Here is a 14,507-nt window from a genome sequence, read left to right as displayed (position 1 = left end):
TGGAAGACTGACTTCCAGGCAACTAGGGTGAGGATCTTATACCCACACCCACAGTGACACACCCATTCCAACCAGGTCACACCTATTCCAACAAGGTCACACCTTCAGATGGTGCCACTCCCTGGTCCAAGGATATACAAACCATCACAGAAGGCTTGTTTTGTGGATTAATGAGAGTCAATGGTGTTAGAAGGGAGGGCTTTGGTCTGTTTCCTGATTCTGATTTTTCCTCCTCAAGAGGGTGATGAATTGGGAACTACTTCCAGCAATTGTTAGACTTGGGCTCTGGTAGCCCCTTGGAGTGGAGGGACTTGCAGCCCTTCTTATCAGGTCTGGTCTGGAGCAGAGCAGTCCTGGCCCTCACCCCCCACCCCCTCCAGTGGAGACTCACAGCAGCTGCTCCATCTGGGTGCTCTGCATAGTTCAGTGATTTCTCTCTTTGTTATTTCTGTTCCTTGTTCAAGGTGATTTTCCAATTGGTGTTTTCTGTTTGATGATATAATTAAAGCCATTTTTGTGACATAGTCTTAAAACTTCTCACGATTTTTATATTTTTTCCACTGGATTATAAACATTGCTGATAAAGAGATGTACCGCTAAGATGTATTTTCGTCACTAAAGTTATCTCTATATTAAAAATATTAAAAATTTGAAAATCACATCTGTTAATTTACTGTGCTTGTGTGTGTGTGTGTGTGTGTGTACTGGTCAGAGGACAGCTTGTAGGAGTCAGTTCTCTTGTGCTATGTGGGTTCTAGAGATTGTCTCAGGTTATCAGGTTTGGTGGCAAGTGCCTTTACTCAGCTATCTTCCTGGTCCCAAAATAAATTATTCTAGAAAATGCAATTTGTTAAAATAGATATTGAGGTGCACAGGATGATTAGGAGTTTGTGGCTAGCCTTAGCTACATATCAAGTTCGAGGCTATCCCAGGTTACCTGAGATCTTGTCTCCTTTGTAACTTTAAAACAAGGCTACTGAAGTTTTTGGTAGCAGAGATTGTTAAATCTACTATACTGCCAGGTTTATTTGAAGAAGTAAACCATGGAGATATATTGGAATTGGATTGTATGAAATTAGTTTATACGTTACTATATGGAGAAGGCTGTCTCTATTTCACTCTTTCCTAAGCACTAATGTCATGTTCATTCTCTTTTAGGTTGCAGCTTCATATGGGAATGCTGTGTGTATTTTTGAACCCCTGGGTATAAATTCTCATAAGAGAAACAGTGTAAGTATTCACTGATAGCAGAATTTCCTAATCTGGTTAATCTCATTATTGTTGTTATTATTATTATTATTATTTAGTTTTGGTTAACTTTTGAATCTAGTTTTCTGGTTTCCTTAGACTCTATAGTAGAGAGCTGCTCAGGAAGCAGTACAAACAGTGGGTAGGAATGTCTGTGAAGTGTAGTGAAGGTTTTATAGAATCCTAAGTTTCTGGAGTATTACTAATTGCCATTTGTTGTGTTGAGATCTACCCTAGTCTGAACTGCTCTTCCCTTGCTTGGGTTATTGCTAGTCTCTGGTACTAGTTTTCTATTCTGATGGCCCTTTTTTCTTTCTTCTCAGTAGAGAGGTGTATAACTTCTCTTTTTATAATCTCTAAGGGTGCAATATTTCTTGCAGATTGTAAACCTGCAGGTAGCCTCTCCCCTCCCTTCTTCCTCCCATGCTGTTCTTCAGAATCCAGCCACACTTGCTCTTCTGCTGTTTTTAGTCGCCCTCCCCATAGTCACGCTCTGTGGGTTTGTGTACTATACCTCCTCAGGGAGGGGAGGCCTGGCTGTGCTGGGAGCTGCAGATCCTCCTTTCACTATTCCTTTCTGTCTCGCACCAACCTTTTTTGTGATGCCATCATAGGTGTGAGCCACTGTGCCCTGATCTGCTTATCTAGTTTAAGCTTTTTCCATAGCACTAGTTTGTATATTATTTATAATTAGAACATAAGATCCTATACATGTAGGTAGCTTGGTTCTTTTGATTATTGTTACATCCCATTTTTTATTTTAGAATATTATCTAGTGTACTCAGACCTCCCTAAATATTTGTTTAGTGGAGTTACATACTTAGGTAAGCTCACTAACCAGATAAATGGTCTTGTACATCACAGTAAGAGCCATTCACATATATACTCGGTGCTGCATTTTATATTATTTAATGTTAAGGAAATCCTATATGGTTAGAATCATCAACCAGTTTATAAGTTACACATGGGGGCTGGAGAAGAAGGCTTAGATGTTGTACAAGTGTGGGGACTTGAGTTTGAATACCCTGAACCCATGCAAAGCTGGGTGCAGTAGTGAAATGGAATCAGGAGAATCAGGAGCTTGCCTGGTATATGTAGTGGCAGATGACAAAGTAACCCTGTCTGAATAAGGTAGAAGGGAGAACTGGACCCTCAAGGGTCCTCTGATGTCCACATGTGTGCTTTGATATGTGTGCACCTACACTCACACAAGTATTTTTTGAGAAAGGCTTGCATCTATTTTAGGATGGCCTTGAACTCACTATTTATCAGATGATGATCTTGAATTCACCATCCTCCTTCTACGATGGAATGCTCGTGTAGTAGGCATGCACTAGCACTCTAAGTTTATGTTGTATTGGGGGGTCATCGAGGGCTGTGGGGGTGCTGGGCAAGCGCCGTACCACCTGAGCTATGTCAGTAGCCCTGTAAGAAAGTTAGGATTTTCATTCACTTCACTTACATGCTGAGATGAAGTCTTGCTATGTTGCCTAGGCTGGCTTCAAATGCCCATGCTCAAGCTGTTCTCCTTTAGTCTCAGACTCAGACCATACAGGAACTGCCGGTGTGAGCCATTGTGCCCATCTCGAAAGGTTTTCTAAAAACCAGTTTTAATTGAAATCTTATTCGAGTTTTTATATTTCTAAACTGAATGAAAACATAAGTTTTTTCATTATAGAAATAGTTATTAAATTGTACAGTGTCTAAGAGTCATCTAGAGGTATAGATTATTGGCTGAGCTCTTGTTTAATATGCACAAGGCTCTGGATTTGATCTCTCTCAACCCCCAAATAAAGACTGACTAGGGGCTGGGTGTGGTGGCACACACCTTTAATCCCAGCACTCGGGAGGCAGAGGCAGGCGGATTTCTGAGTTCGAGGCCAGCCTGGTCTACAGAGTGAGTTCCAGGACAGCCAGGGCTACAGAGAAACCCTGTCTCAAAAAAAAAAAAAAAAAAAAAAAAAAAAAAAAAAGACTGACTAGGAACACAGTAAAGGAAACTCAGGTTCAGAGGCTTGAGAGATGGGTATTGGTTATGAGCACTAACTGCCTTGTAGCCTACGTGTGTTAGGTTCCCAGGACCCACTTGTGGGCTCACAACCTCTGACCTGTGCATGTCACATATGTGATGGGACTATGTTGTACTGTGTTTTTGCTTTTGTTTTGCTTTATTTTTTTTAACAAAGAAATATATACTTTGACTTATTTAGAATACTATATCCCAAAAGTTTAATCTCCTTATAGAATGAAAAGATTAGATAGAAAATATTCAAATATAACAGGTCACATATGTGAATTACATATATATTTAAAATCTGTTGTCCTTTTGGGAGTTTTATCTAACTTGAAACAGTGAGTCCATTTCCGTGCATTAATAAAAGTTTCAAAATGATCTATTTTTATTCCCTCCCCCTCTTGTGTGTGTGTGTGTGTGTTTGTGTGAATGCATGCGTGCGTGCATGTGTGCGTGCAGGTGCCATGGAGGCCAGAAGAGAGTGTCAGCTCCCTGTAGCTACAGTTACAGGTGGTTGTAAGGCTCCCGCACCAGGTGGTAGGAGCAGGACTTGGGTCATCTGGGAGAGCAGCAAGTGCTCATAGCTGCTGAGCCATCTCCAGCCCCAATAAGACGAATTTTATAATGGGCATGGCATGAGCTGAAGGAAAAAGATTAGAGCAGTAGTCTAGCTCAGAGGCAGAAGCAGGAGGATCACTACAACCAGGACTGGGCTACATGGCTAGACCCTATCTCAAATCCCAAAGAGAAAGACAAGCAAAAAAGACAAAATCAAAACTAAAAACTCCTCACTCACACTCTTCCTAGCTCCAGTCCTACCAACAAGCAGATGTACTGGCCATGCTAGTAGGTCCCCATAACAGCACGTGGAGGCAGAGTGTCAGGGGTTCTAGGGCATTTCTTTGCTACATAGCAAGTTCCAGGCTAGCTGGGACTACTTGAGACTAGACCCTGTTTTTTCTTTTTAAAGAACAAAAACAACCAGACAAACATAAAATGTCAAACAACAGTGACAAATACCTAACAATTACTATGACATCCTTCCTTCCCTTAAAGTGCTGCTGTCTAGTAGGAAAGTCAGACACACAAACTTAAGTCTGTAGTCAGTGTTGTCATGACAGTGTGGAAATGTTTCAGACGCTGGAAGGGTGTTAGAATTCACAGACGCCATGATTTATGCAAATCATTATGAAAGATAGGGCTTTTTAGATGGAGAAGTGGAGGAAAGGATGCTCATGTACTGAAAATCTGTTTGTAGACAGAAGGAAGCTTGAGAGAACATGTTTAGTTGGGCACAGCAAACAGCTTAATATGGCAGTGTGACCTGTAAGTGGGTTTTGTTGAAGTAATTTTAAAATAGTAATGAAATATTTAAATCTTTGTAAGTTTGTTTTAAGTTGAAGAAGGTGACACAATGGTAGAATTTGGGGTATTTAAAAAAATCCCTTTTTTTCCTTCTCTCTACATGTTTCAGCAACTCAAGTGTCAGTGGCTTAAAACTGGGCAGTTTTTTTTGAGTTCCGTGACATACAACTTAGCATGGGATCCTCAAGGTATTTAGCAGCTATACTTAAAATTATTAAAATGAAGCATTTGATTTGAATGTACTTAATTAAAATGTCATAATCTTTGATGATAAAAACATTACAAATGTATTTTTGTTGGTGAGTGGATACAGGCTTGTCTTTTCTGTATCCATTGCTTTGCACAGAGCTTAGTTTTCTTCTCTCTGCTTTTGCCTTCTACTGCTTTATTTCAAGAACCAGTGATTTGTTTTGTGTGTGTTTTTTGTTTTTTTTTAGTTAACATGTGATGTAATTTACTCTTATTTTATCTACAAAATGATAAATAAGACAGGGGTGGAAACATTTCTTATATATGGTGTATTTCAAGAAATTATTGTCTTTAATTTGCAAAGATTAGAAACCTGTAATAATACATAGCTGTTACCCTTTTATGTTTACAATTAATGAGGGTTGTTGTATATTTCATGTAATATACTCACTTTTAGTTTTGATCATATCGTAAGAATACTTACACTGTAGCAGGCGTCTGAGCTGTGGTACTCCACTTCAGCTCCTGTCAGCCTTGCTTGCCAGAGTAAGCCCTGGGCAGTGGGGTTTTCTCCCTCAAGTTTTCCCTAATAACAGTCCTTGCTTAGGCTCTTTTTCCTGTTTTTTATCTTGTAGGGGATTTCTGTTGCATAGCTGGTATTGTATATTTTCAAAACTTACTAGTTTATAGACCCAACAGAACCCATGTGTGCATTTCTATTCTTAGATAATCCTGGGTTATTCATCAGAACACTTTTAAATTTTCAGATAACAGATTGCTGACAGCAACTGATTCGATTCAGCTGTGGGCTCCTCCAGGCAGTGATATTCTAGAAGAGGAGGAAGAAGTCGATAATAGAGTCCCTCCTGTTTTAAATGATTGGAAGTGCATCTGGCAGTGCAAGTTAGTGTCTGTGTCTGTTGTGACAGTGATTCACTGAATCTCCTAAATTATGTTCTTTCTTACAGAGGTCTTTATTTTTTGGTGGTATTGTAGTTTTGAAATCTAAAAAGTAGACTTTTTAAAACTAAAACTTATTAAAATATCATTATTTAATTTTTAATCTGTGCTTTAGTTAATTGTTATTCCAAAAGTTAAAAAAATCATATTTATAGTTCAGTCCTTGAGTTGACAAAATGACACAGTGTGTTGAAATAAGAGTGAGGGAAAGGCTTGGAAGCTCCAGCCACCTTTTGGAGTGCAACGATGACTGCCTGTTGGTGTCAGAACAGGCTATGTAAAGATTCCCAGTTATCCAGGGATGGTGAGACTCAGCTTGTAATGTTACAATGAGGATTTTGATTCACATGGATGTAGCAATATCATGTATGGATATTATATTCTTTGTTTTTGAAAGTATACTTTGGCTTAGTTTTAGTAATGATTTTAGGAAGGTGGAATTCTTTGTATTATTATGAGGGCAGAAAAATCCTGTTATGATGATTGTGATATTGATATTAGGAATATCTTGTTTTGACCATTTATACATAGAACATACTGTTCTGAATACACTGGTTTTGTTTGTTCTTAGAACCTCAGTGTCTGTACATCTGATGGAATGGTCTCCTGACGGTGAATACTTTGCCACTGCTGGAAAGGTAAGGGAGCAAGCCAAAAAATAAAGCACTCTAGCAAAACACCTGAAAATATCCCTTACGTTCATTTCCAATTCTGTCTCCCATAAATTGAGATTTTCCTGCAAAACTTGCTTGTGAAGAATAGTAAGAATGTTTGTGAGGCTGGAGATACAGCTCAGTGATAGTGAGCAGTGGTTACTATTGGTGAAGTCCTGAGCTTAGTTCTCAGCTCTGTAAATGGGGAGATGTTTCTAAAAGATCTGGTGTGATCTCTACAGGTATTATACACTTGGGAAATAATGGCTGCGATTATTCCTATTTTACTTTAGTGCAATTATATGAAAAAGTGTTTACATTTATTGTGTATATGGTGTGTATGAGAGACAGAAACAGAGTGGGGGAGGGAGGGTAGGGCTAGAGTGAGTGAGAGTGAATGATGCGTGGGAGTCAACTTACAAGGATCAGTGGGGTCAGTCAACTTACAAGGATCAGTTCTCTTCTTCCACATGTGGGTCCTGGGGATCAAATGCAAGTCATTGAGCCTTAACCACTGGGAATCTTGTTCACCATGCATTTACATTTAAATTTTAAAAAATTAACTTTTAAGAATTTCATACATGGTATTTTGATGATATTCAACTTCTCCCAGACTCACTTATTCCATATTTATTCAACTTGATGTCCTTATTTATTTATTTATTTATAAACCCAGTGAGCCCTAAGTTGGACATTGTGGTGCATGTCTTCAATTCCAGTGCTTGGGAGGCAAAGGTAGGCAGATCTCTGTGAGTTCGAGGTCAGCCTAGTCTACAGAATGAGTTTCAGGATAGCTAGAGCTATATAGTGAGACCTTGTCTAAGAAAACAAAAAACAAAAACCAACCAACCAAAAAAAAAACAAACCAAAAAACAAACAAACAAAAAAAAACCCAAACCCTAAAAAACTCAAAACACAAAAACAACAAAAACTCAGTGAGTCTAGTTGTGCTACTAATAAACTTTTAGATGTATACCTACCTTAAAATTTGTTTTTCTTTTTTCTTTTTTTAAAGATTTATTTATTTATTTCATGTATGTGGGTATATGGACACTGTCTTCAGACACACCAGAAGATGGCATCGGATCCTCTTACAGATGGTTGTGAGCCACCATGTGGTTGCTGGGAATTGAATTCAGGACCTCTGGAAGAGCTGTTAGTGCTCTTAACTGCTGAGCCATCTATCCAGCCCAAAATTTGTTTTTCTATTCTATTTGTTTTCTATTTTCTATAATGTAGTTCTATTTAAAAAGTAGATGTGAGCTGGACAGGATGAAGCACTCCTGTAGTCTGAGCACTGGGAAGCAGGAGCAGGTAGGTCAGGAGGTGACAGGCACATGCCTTTAATCTCAGTGTTCAGGAGGCAGAGGAAGATGGGTTTCTGTGAGTTGGAGATCAGCCATAGCTGCAGGTAAGACCCAGTCTCCAAAAGGAGAAGAAAAAAAAGGTAGATGTGTGCCACTGGATTTACAGTGACATTCTCTGCCTCCTTCCCACCCGTTCCCCACCTTTCTTCTTTCCTTCCTTTATTCTCAGACAGTATGTTACTATGCGCGTATTAGTCAGGGTTCTCTAGAGGAACAGAATGGAATGAAAGCAAATATAGAAGGGATTTATTAGAGTAGCTTACAGGCTGTGGTTTGACTAATCCATTATTTTATTCTAAAACTTAAAACAATTTAATTCAGAATTAAGTCTTGAGTTCATCTGTGTATTGTTGAATATGGCTTACTGACTCCTCCCTTCTTTTCCCACTATCCTGTCATGCCATTCATGATGGGAATTGAGTACTGCTGTGGTGAGGGTCTTGCACACGTGTGTTAGGCATGTGAATGGCTTGAGTGCACCCTAGGTCGTTTGGCTCTGTAGCCTTCATAGATAGTGCTAGATAGTTCTGGGAAGCTGCTGTCGCTGGCTGATGTTCTCACCTCCTTTGCTTGTCTTCCTTCCCAGGCCAGCATTCTCAGGCTGTTGGGCTGTAAGTGTAGCTTGTGGACTCTGTTCAGATTTGTACAGTCAGCATTACTATTTGGAGGCTGTCAAAACTTGGAAATTCAGAGAGTGTTGATTCACTGAGTGGTCTCAGTGAACCTTTATCCTAGAAACCCATTGGGATGTCTAGGTCTACCTGGAGGGACCGTATCTACCTGCTTTAGAAAGAGTAGCAACCAGTCAGACTCTGACTCCTAGGTGTTGTGAGTTTTGCCAGACTCTAAAGGTCTGCCTTGTAGTCACTTTCTATCTGAACTCAAGTTTAAAAGTGCTATGCTATTCCTCAGTGGCATTAGGTAATTATTTTCCTGTTTCTAGAGTTTTAAAAATCCATACTCAATTCTGCCATTTCATAAACTGGGGAAAGAAATTGTTCTTATAGAAGACTGTAAGCGCTCCATAGGCAGAAATGTACCCTGGGCTGATTCTCAAGTGTGTTATCCTGGGTCACTTTAAGTTCTGAGCATTAGGGACATCTTGGCATTTCTTTCCTTTTGGCAAAATGGCCATACAATAGACACCATGCCAGACAACAACTTGTCTTTAGCACGAGAGGAGTTCTAGTTTGATCTGTTTTTCTGAAGATCACAAAGTTTAACTTTTTAAATGGCAGACAAAAAGCTCCATTATGGGTGTTAGGGAGATGGCTCAGAGGTTAAAAGCTCACATTACTGTTTTGGAGGATCTGAGTTTGGTTTCCAATACCCACATGGTAGCTTACAACTGCCTGCAATTCCAATACCAGGGACTCCAATGACCACTTCTGGACTCTGTGGTTCCTGTATACAGGTGATACATGTAAGCTTATGCAGACAGACAGACAGACAGACAGACAGACAGACAGACAGACTGGGGCTTAGTGATTAAGAACATTGAATGCTCTTCCAGAGGACCCAGGTTCAATTTCCAGCACGTGATAGCTTACAACTGTTTGTAACTCCAGGATCTGCCATCTTCACACAGACATGCAGGCAGACAAAACACCAATTAACATAAAAATATCTTGCGCTCACCGGACTGGCCAGCAAGAACGATGCTGCAACAGGATCCTTCTGCACACGTTTATTGGGAGAGCTTGATTGTAGAGGCGAAGAGACCCCGAGCCCAGAACTGGTGCTGCTTCTATAGGCCTAGGAGAGGCGTGTCTCACACCCGGATTGGTTATGCACTATGCCTCATTTGCATGTTCCTCATCTGATTGGCTACTCTCTCTCAGTATCTCACAGTACCTCATTAACATACTTCATTTGCATGTCTCACATCTGATTGGTTATTCTCTCAGTACCTCATTATCATACCTCATTTGCATGTCTCACATCTGATTGGTTATTCTCTCAGTACCTCATTATCATACCTCATTTGCATGTCTCACATCTGATTGGTTATTCTCTTAGTACTTTGCAGAGCCTCATTATCATGCCCGGGCCAGGCAGTGTTTTGGCGAAAAACTTTACTGCATAAGTAAGCATTGGTCGATTGCCCAAACTTATGCGTGTTGGCCAGCAGTAGCCTGCACCACTCTGCAACGGCACATGTGGCTTCTCACAAAAATAAAAATGTATAAATAAAATTCTTAAAACAACTCCTTCATGGCAGGCTGTGATGGCACAGTATTTTATAATCTTAGCACTTGGGAGACTGAAGTGGAGGCAGGAGGATTATGAGTTCAAGACCAGCCATGGCTATATAATGAGAACCTGTCTCAAGCAATGTTCCCCTCCTCCCATAAAAATACCTTCCAGACAACAGAAACAAAGGTAAGCCCTCCATTATGTATGTATATGTATCACATTTTCTTTATGCACTCATCTGTTGACAGACACCTCAGCTGCTTGCAGACCTTGGCCATTGTGAACAGTGCTCAGTAAACACGGGTATGCAGGCGGCTCTTTGTAGTATGCTGACTTAGATTCCTTTAGGTGTCTCTAGTTGTGAAACTGTCCAGTTTTACTGTCTTGTGGCCTAGTCTTGTGGCTTGGCGCAGAGGTAGTTGCTCAAGAGTTACAAGAACATAATAGGAAAATTGTACCGCATTGTAGACAGGAAGGTTACAGTCATATGCAGGTTAGCAGAAGTTTTGATCATTAACAATTTCTAGGTAAAATATGTGAAAATATTTTGAGATGTGTAGCAACCATCATGTGGTATCAAAATATTTGATTTCTAAACAGACATCACACAGATTGTTAACACTGCTCTGCTTTGTTGAAGCATTTTCTTCAAATAGTAGTTATGGAAACAGAGGTAATTGTTCTTCAAGTTCATGGGACTTTGGGTCTTAATTTCTATGCTTCTTTAGAATCACACATTGAGATAAGGATACCTATAATTAATATGGGAGGTGTCTTGGTTTCTTTGATTCTACTGTGATAAAATACTCTGACAAAACAACTTTGAGGGAGAAAAGTGAGTTTTGGCTACAGTTCTGAGTTACCGACCATCATCATGGGGAAGTCACAGAGGCAGAAGCTTGCAGAGGCAGGTCCTGTTGCATCCTAAGTCAAGAAGCAGAGGGACAAATGCACGGTGCTTCTCAGCTCCCTTCCCCATTTCATGGAGTCTAGGATCCTAGCCAGGGAATGTTTGGGAATGTTCGTACCCACAGTGGGCGATTGTCTCTCCCTAGTTAGTGCAGTCAGGCTGGTCCTCCACAGGTGTGCCCAGAGGCCTGTCTTCCAGGCCATTCTAGATTCTGCTACCGTGACAGTTAACAAGTCATCACATGGGAAATATCAGACAAGATATACTGGATTGAGGCCTATTCTTAAGGAACATGGCTGCATGCCTTTTCTTAAGTGTATTAATTGATTTAAATCTGTGGGTACTCTTGGGAGCCAGCATTACTCGTATACATTGTATTCATTGTACATACTCTTTAAAAATTACTTAAAATATTTTTCATGCAGTATATTTAATCATATTCTTTCTCCTTCCCCAACTTATCCCCAATTTTTTTTTACACTTCCTTACCCTCCCAAATTCATTTCTTTTTTTTTTTTTTAAAGATTTATTTATTTTTATTATATGTAAGTACACTGCAGCTGTCTTCAGACACTCCAGAAGAGGGCGCCAGATCTCGTTATGGATGGTTGTGAGCCACCACGTGGTTGCTGGGATTTGAACCTCGGACCTTTGGAAGAGTAGTCGGGTGCTCTTACCCACTGAGCCATCTCACCAGCCCCCAAATTCATTTCTTATTCATATTCTTTACACATCAGTAATTGGTAGAGGACTGGCGAGGCTAGAACTGAGATGCTTCAAAGATAGAGATGCAAGTAGACTTTCAATTGAAACTGACACACCAGATTGCTAAGTCTGTTGGGTATGAGTGATGGACCAAAAGCATCTGTTACATTGAGAGCCCCTGGTTTAGAAGCTGGACATTTTATATTTGTACTTGACATTTAGTAATTTTCATAATTTGGGGGAATGGTTAGACAGCAGCAGTTAATTTTTTTCTGTGTATCTGTCTGTATATCTAGGGGTCCTACACAGTGTATTGAAAGGCTTCTCTTTCCTTGCTCTCTGGAGCTACCTTTGTCATAAGTCGAATGTTTGCACTTCTATACATCTGGTTCTGGGCTCTGTTCAGTGTGTCCATTCTTTGTACTTGTGCCACTGCCGTAATTGCTATGCTTTTAAAAGAAGTCTTGATATAGTCGTCAATATAGCAAGTCCCCTCTTCTCATTGGCTAGGCATGGTGGCTCCTGCTAGTAGTAATCCTAACAGTGGGGGTGGGGGGCTGAGTCGGAGGATGCTTATTCTAAGTCACACTTTTATTGTATTGTCAGGAGAGTGGCTTAGAGTCTGTTTCCAGGCAGGAATGACAGAAACACCCCTCAGCTTCTGCCGGGTTTGCCTGCATCCTTGTGGAGCCTAGAAAGGGTGTTTTCTTTTTTCTGTCTACATGGGGTTTTCCTCGTTTTCAGTTGAGACCACTTACCAGCACTCTGCTAGAGGTCATCAGAAGCTTCCTGTAACTGAGTCCTGTGGTTAATTCTTACTTAACTTGTAACCATGAGGCAACACATTAGCTACTTCTTTCTTTTTAAAGCCTTTTTTTTTTTTTTTTTTTTTTTTTAAGGAGTACTTTGGATTCGAAGGAAAACTGAGGAAGGCACAGAGAAATCTCTGAACTGCTTATCCTTTTATACATGCACATCTTCCTGTTTTGCCCACATTTATTTCAGCTGATGAACTTGCACTGACAACTTTTGGTACCCAAAGTTAGTGTTTTATCTTAAGACTCACTCTTGTGCCCATCCAGCAGGCCTGGGTAAATTTATAAGCGCATGGACCTGACATTGTAGTGTTGTGTAGAGTATTTTCACTGCCTAGAATATCTGTCCTCTGCCTATTTGTAATTGTCCTTTAATTTTTTTTTGCATTATTTTATTTCTGCAACTTTGGGCAGAGTTATTTTTGGTGGTGGTGGTGGTGGTGCAGAGTCCCATGGATCTCAGGTTGGTTTCCAGCTCTCTGTATAGCTGAGGATGGCCTTTTAATCCTTTAGTTTCTACCTGTTGAGTCCTGGTATTATGGGTATATGCCACGCCAGCTGTCTCTGCGGTTTTTCGTATTGTAGTGCCCAGGTTTAGTTTTTGGATCTTTTCTCTAAATATAGCTGTTCTCTTAGTTTTCAAATGCCATCTTTTAAATGCTGATGACAAGATTGTGTCTGTTGCTTGCTCCTCTCCCTTTATCCCTTGATCCTTACCTCCACTCTCATCCTTGTGGATCTCTTTTTGGATATATTCATAATCTACTCACTAGTTTTTTAAGCTACAGTGGACAGTGAGCCCACCCAGATAAACCCTGTGCTCTTCTTGATTGCCTCCATGGTAAATTCAGTTACAAGCCACCATTATGAATCACTTGCTGTCTTTAAAACTTTACTACAACAATTCTTCCAGATTTTAACTGTGTTCCTGTCTTTTCAATGTGTTCCTTTTAAAAATTCAAGCCAAAAGATCAGATATGGCACACACCTTTAGTTCCAGCACTGAGAAGCCTAGAGTAAGAAGATTGTTGTGAGTGTCAGGTTAGCCTGAGCTACAAAGTAAGACCCTGTCTCAACACTCCCTGAACCTGTCATGAGGTTTCCTTTTCAGTTTTGGAAAGCCAGAAGCTTTCTAATGGCCCACATGCACACTGTACTGTGTAGGTCCAGGGATCATTCCTTCAGTCCTGTTTGCTGTTATTTCATACCTGTGTAGACTTGACTCAGTGTTCATAAACAGGTTTGGCACATGTACACATAGAGTTGTTGCTACACTTATACCCCCAACCTTGCATTCCCAGATATCTGTGTGGCTTCCCTTTTACTTCTGACTGCCACTTTGATAGCAAGGTTTCTTTAGGTACCTTTATAAATTGTACCTCACCTTCCAACGTATTCTCTGTACCCTTTGTCTGCCTGAAATTTATCAATAATATTTATCATTAGATATCTATATTGGCTTTCTTTTTTACTGTGTAACACTACAAACACAGCAGCTTCCACCACACATTATTATCTCAGCTTTTTGGATTTGGAGTCTTGGCTTGGCTAGGTGCTCTGATGAGGGGTGTGAAGTACTCTAATGAAGGTGGCTTAGAGCCTGCATTCTCACCTAGAGACGTAGCTAGGGAATCAGCTTGCAGACTTACACCAGTGGGCAGAGGTGATTTCTTGCTTCAGTCTGGCTGAAGGGCTAACTTTTTGCTGACTTTTGTTTGAGGCCTTTTCCAGCCCCTGAGATTGCTGAAGCCTTTTGTACAATGGGCTTCCTCTCTCTCCACTCCCAAACAGCTTACCTAAGTGGCAAGCAGGGAGTCAAAGAAAACAGAAACCGTCACAGCTAGAACAGATGAAGACAGCTGGAACAAATAATTTGGAAGGAAGAAAAATTACTGAAATTAGATATGAGAAACAAAACCCTGAAAGTTTTGATAAGCTTGTTCAGTCACTTAAGAATAATAAAAATGGAGGAACTTAGTCTGCACAGGTGAGAGTGTGCACCACAGAGGCAGACAGCTTCTGGGACAGGCGGGAGCCACAGAGCCGCTGAGGCAGCACCCTTTTGGGGCCGCAGACATCCGGCAC

At 40.4% G+C, this 14,507-nt stretch overlaps 1 protein-coding gene across 2 annotated transcripts in view; it reads left to right on the top strand.

Moving 5' to 3' along the window:
- Positions 1–14,507, top strand: part of Dmxl2 (Dmx like 2) — a 141,593-nt gene that overhangs the window by 24,127 nt on the left and 102,959 nt on the right. For both annotated transcript variants that reach the window (XM_029481293.1, XM_021171445.2), the window contains exons 3-6: positions 1,159–1,230; positions 4,737–4,815; positions 5,584–5,719; positions 6,348–6,414. In XM_029481293.1, the coding sequence (XP_029337153.1) occupies positions 1,159–1,230; positions 4,737–4,815; positions 5,584–5,719; positions 6,348–6,414 (354 nt within the window). The remainder of the gene's footprint in view (positions 1–1,158; positions 1,231–4,736; positions 4,816–5,583; positions 5,720–6,347; positions 6,415–14,507) is intronic.

The sequence above is a fragment of the Mus caroli genome, chromosome 9 (genome assembly GCF_900094665.2).
Source record: "Mus caroli chromosome 9, CAROLI_EIJ_v1.1, whole genome shotgun sequence".
NCBI lineage: Eukaryota > Metazoa > Chordata > Mammalia > Rodentia > Muridae > Mus > Mus caroli.
This window is presented reverse-complemented; position numbering and strand designations above follow the sequence as displayed.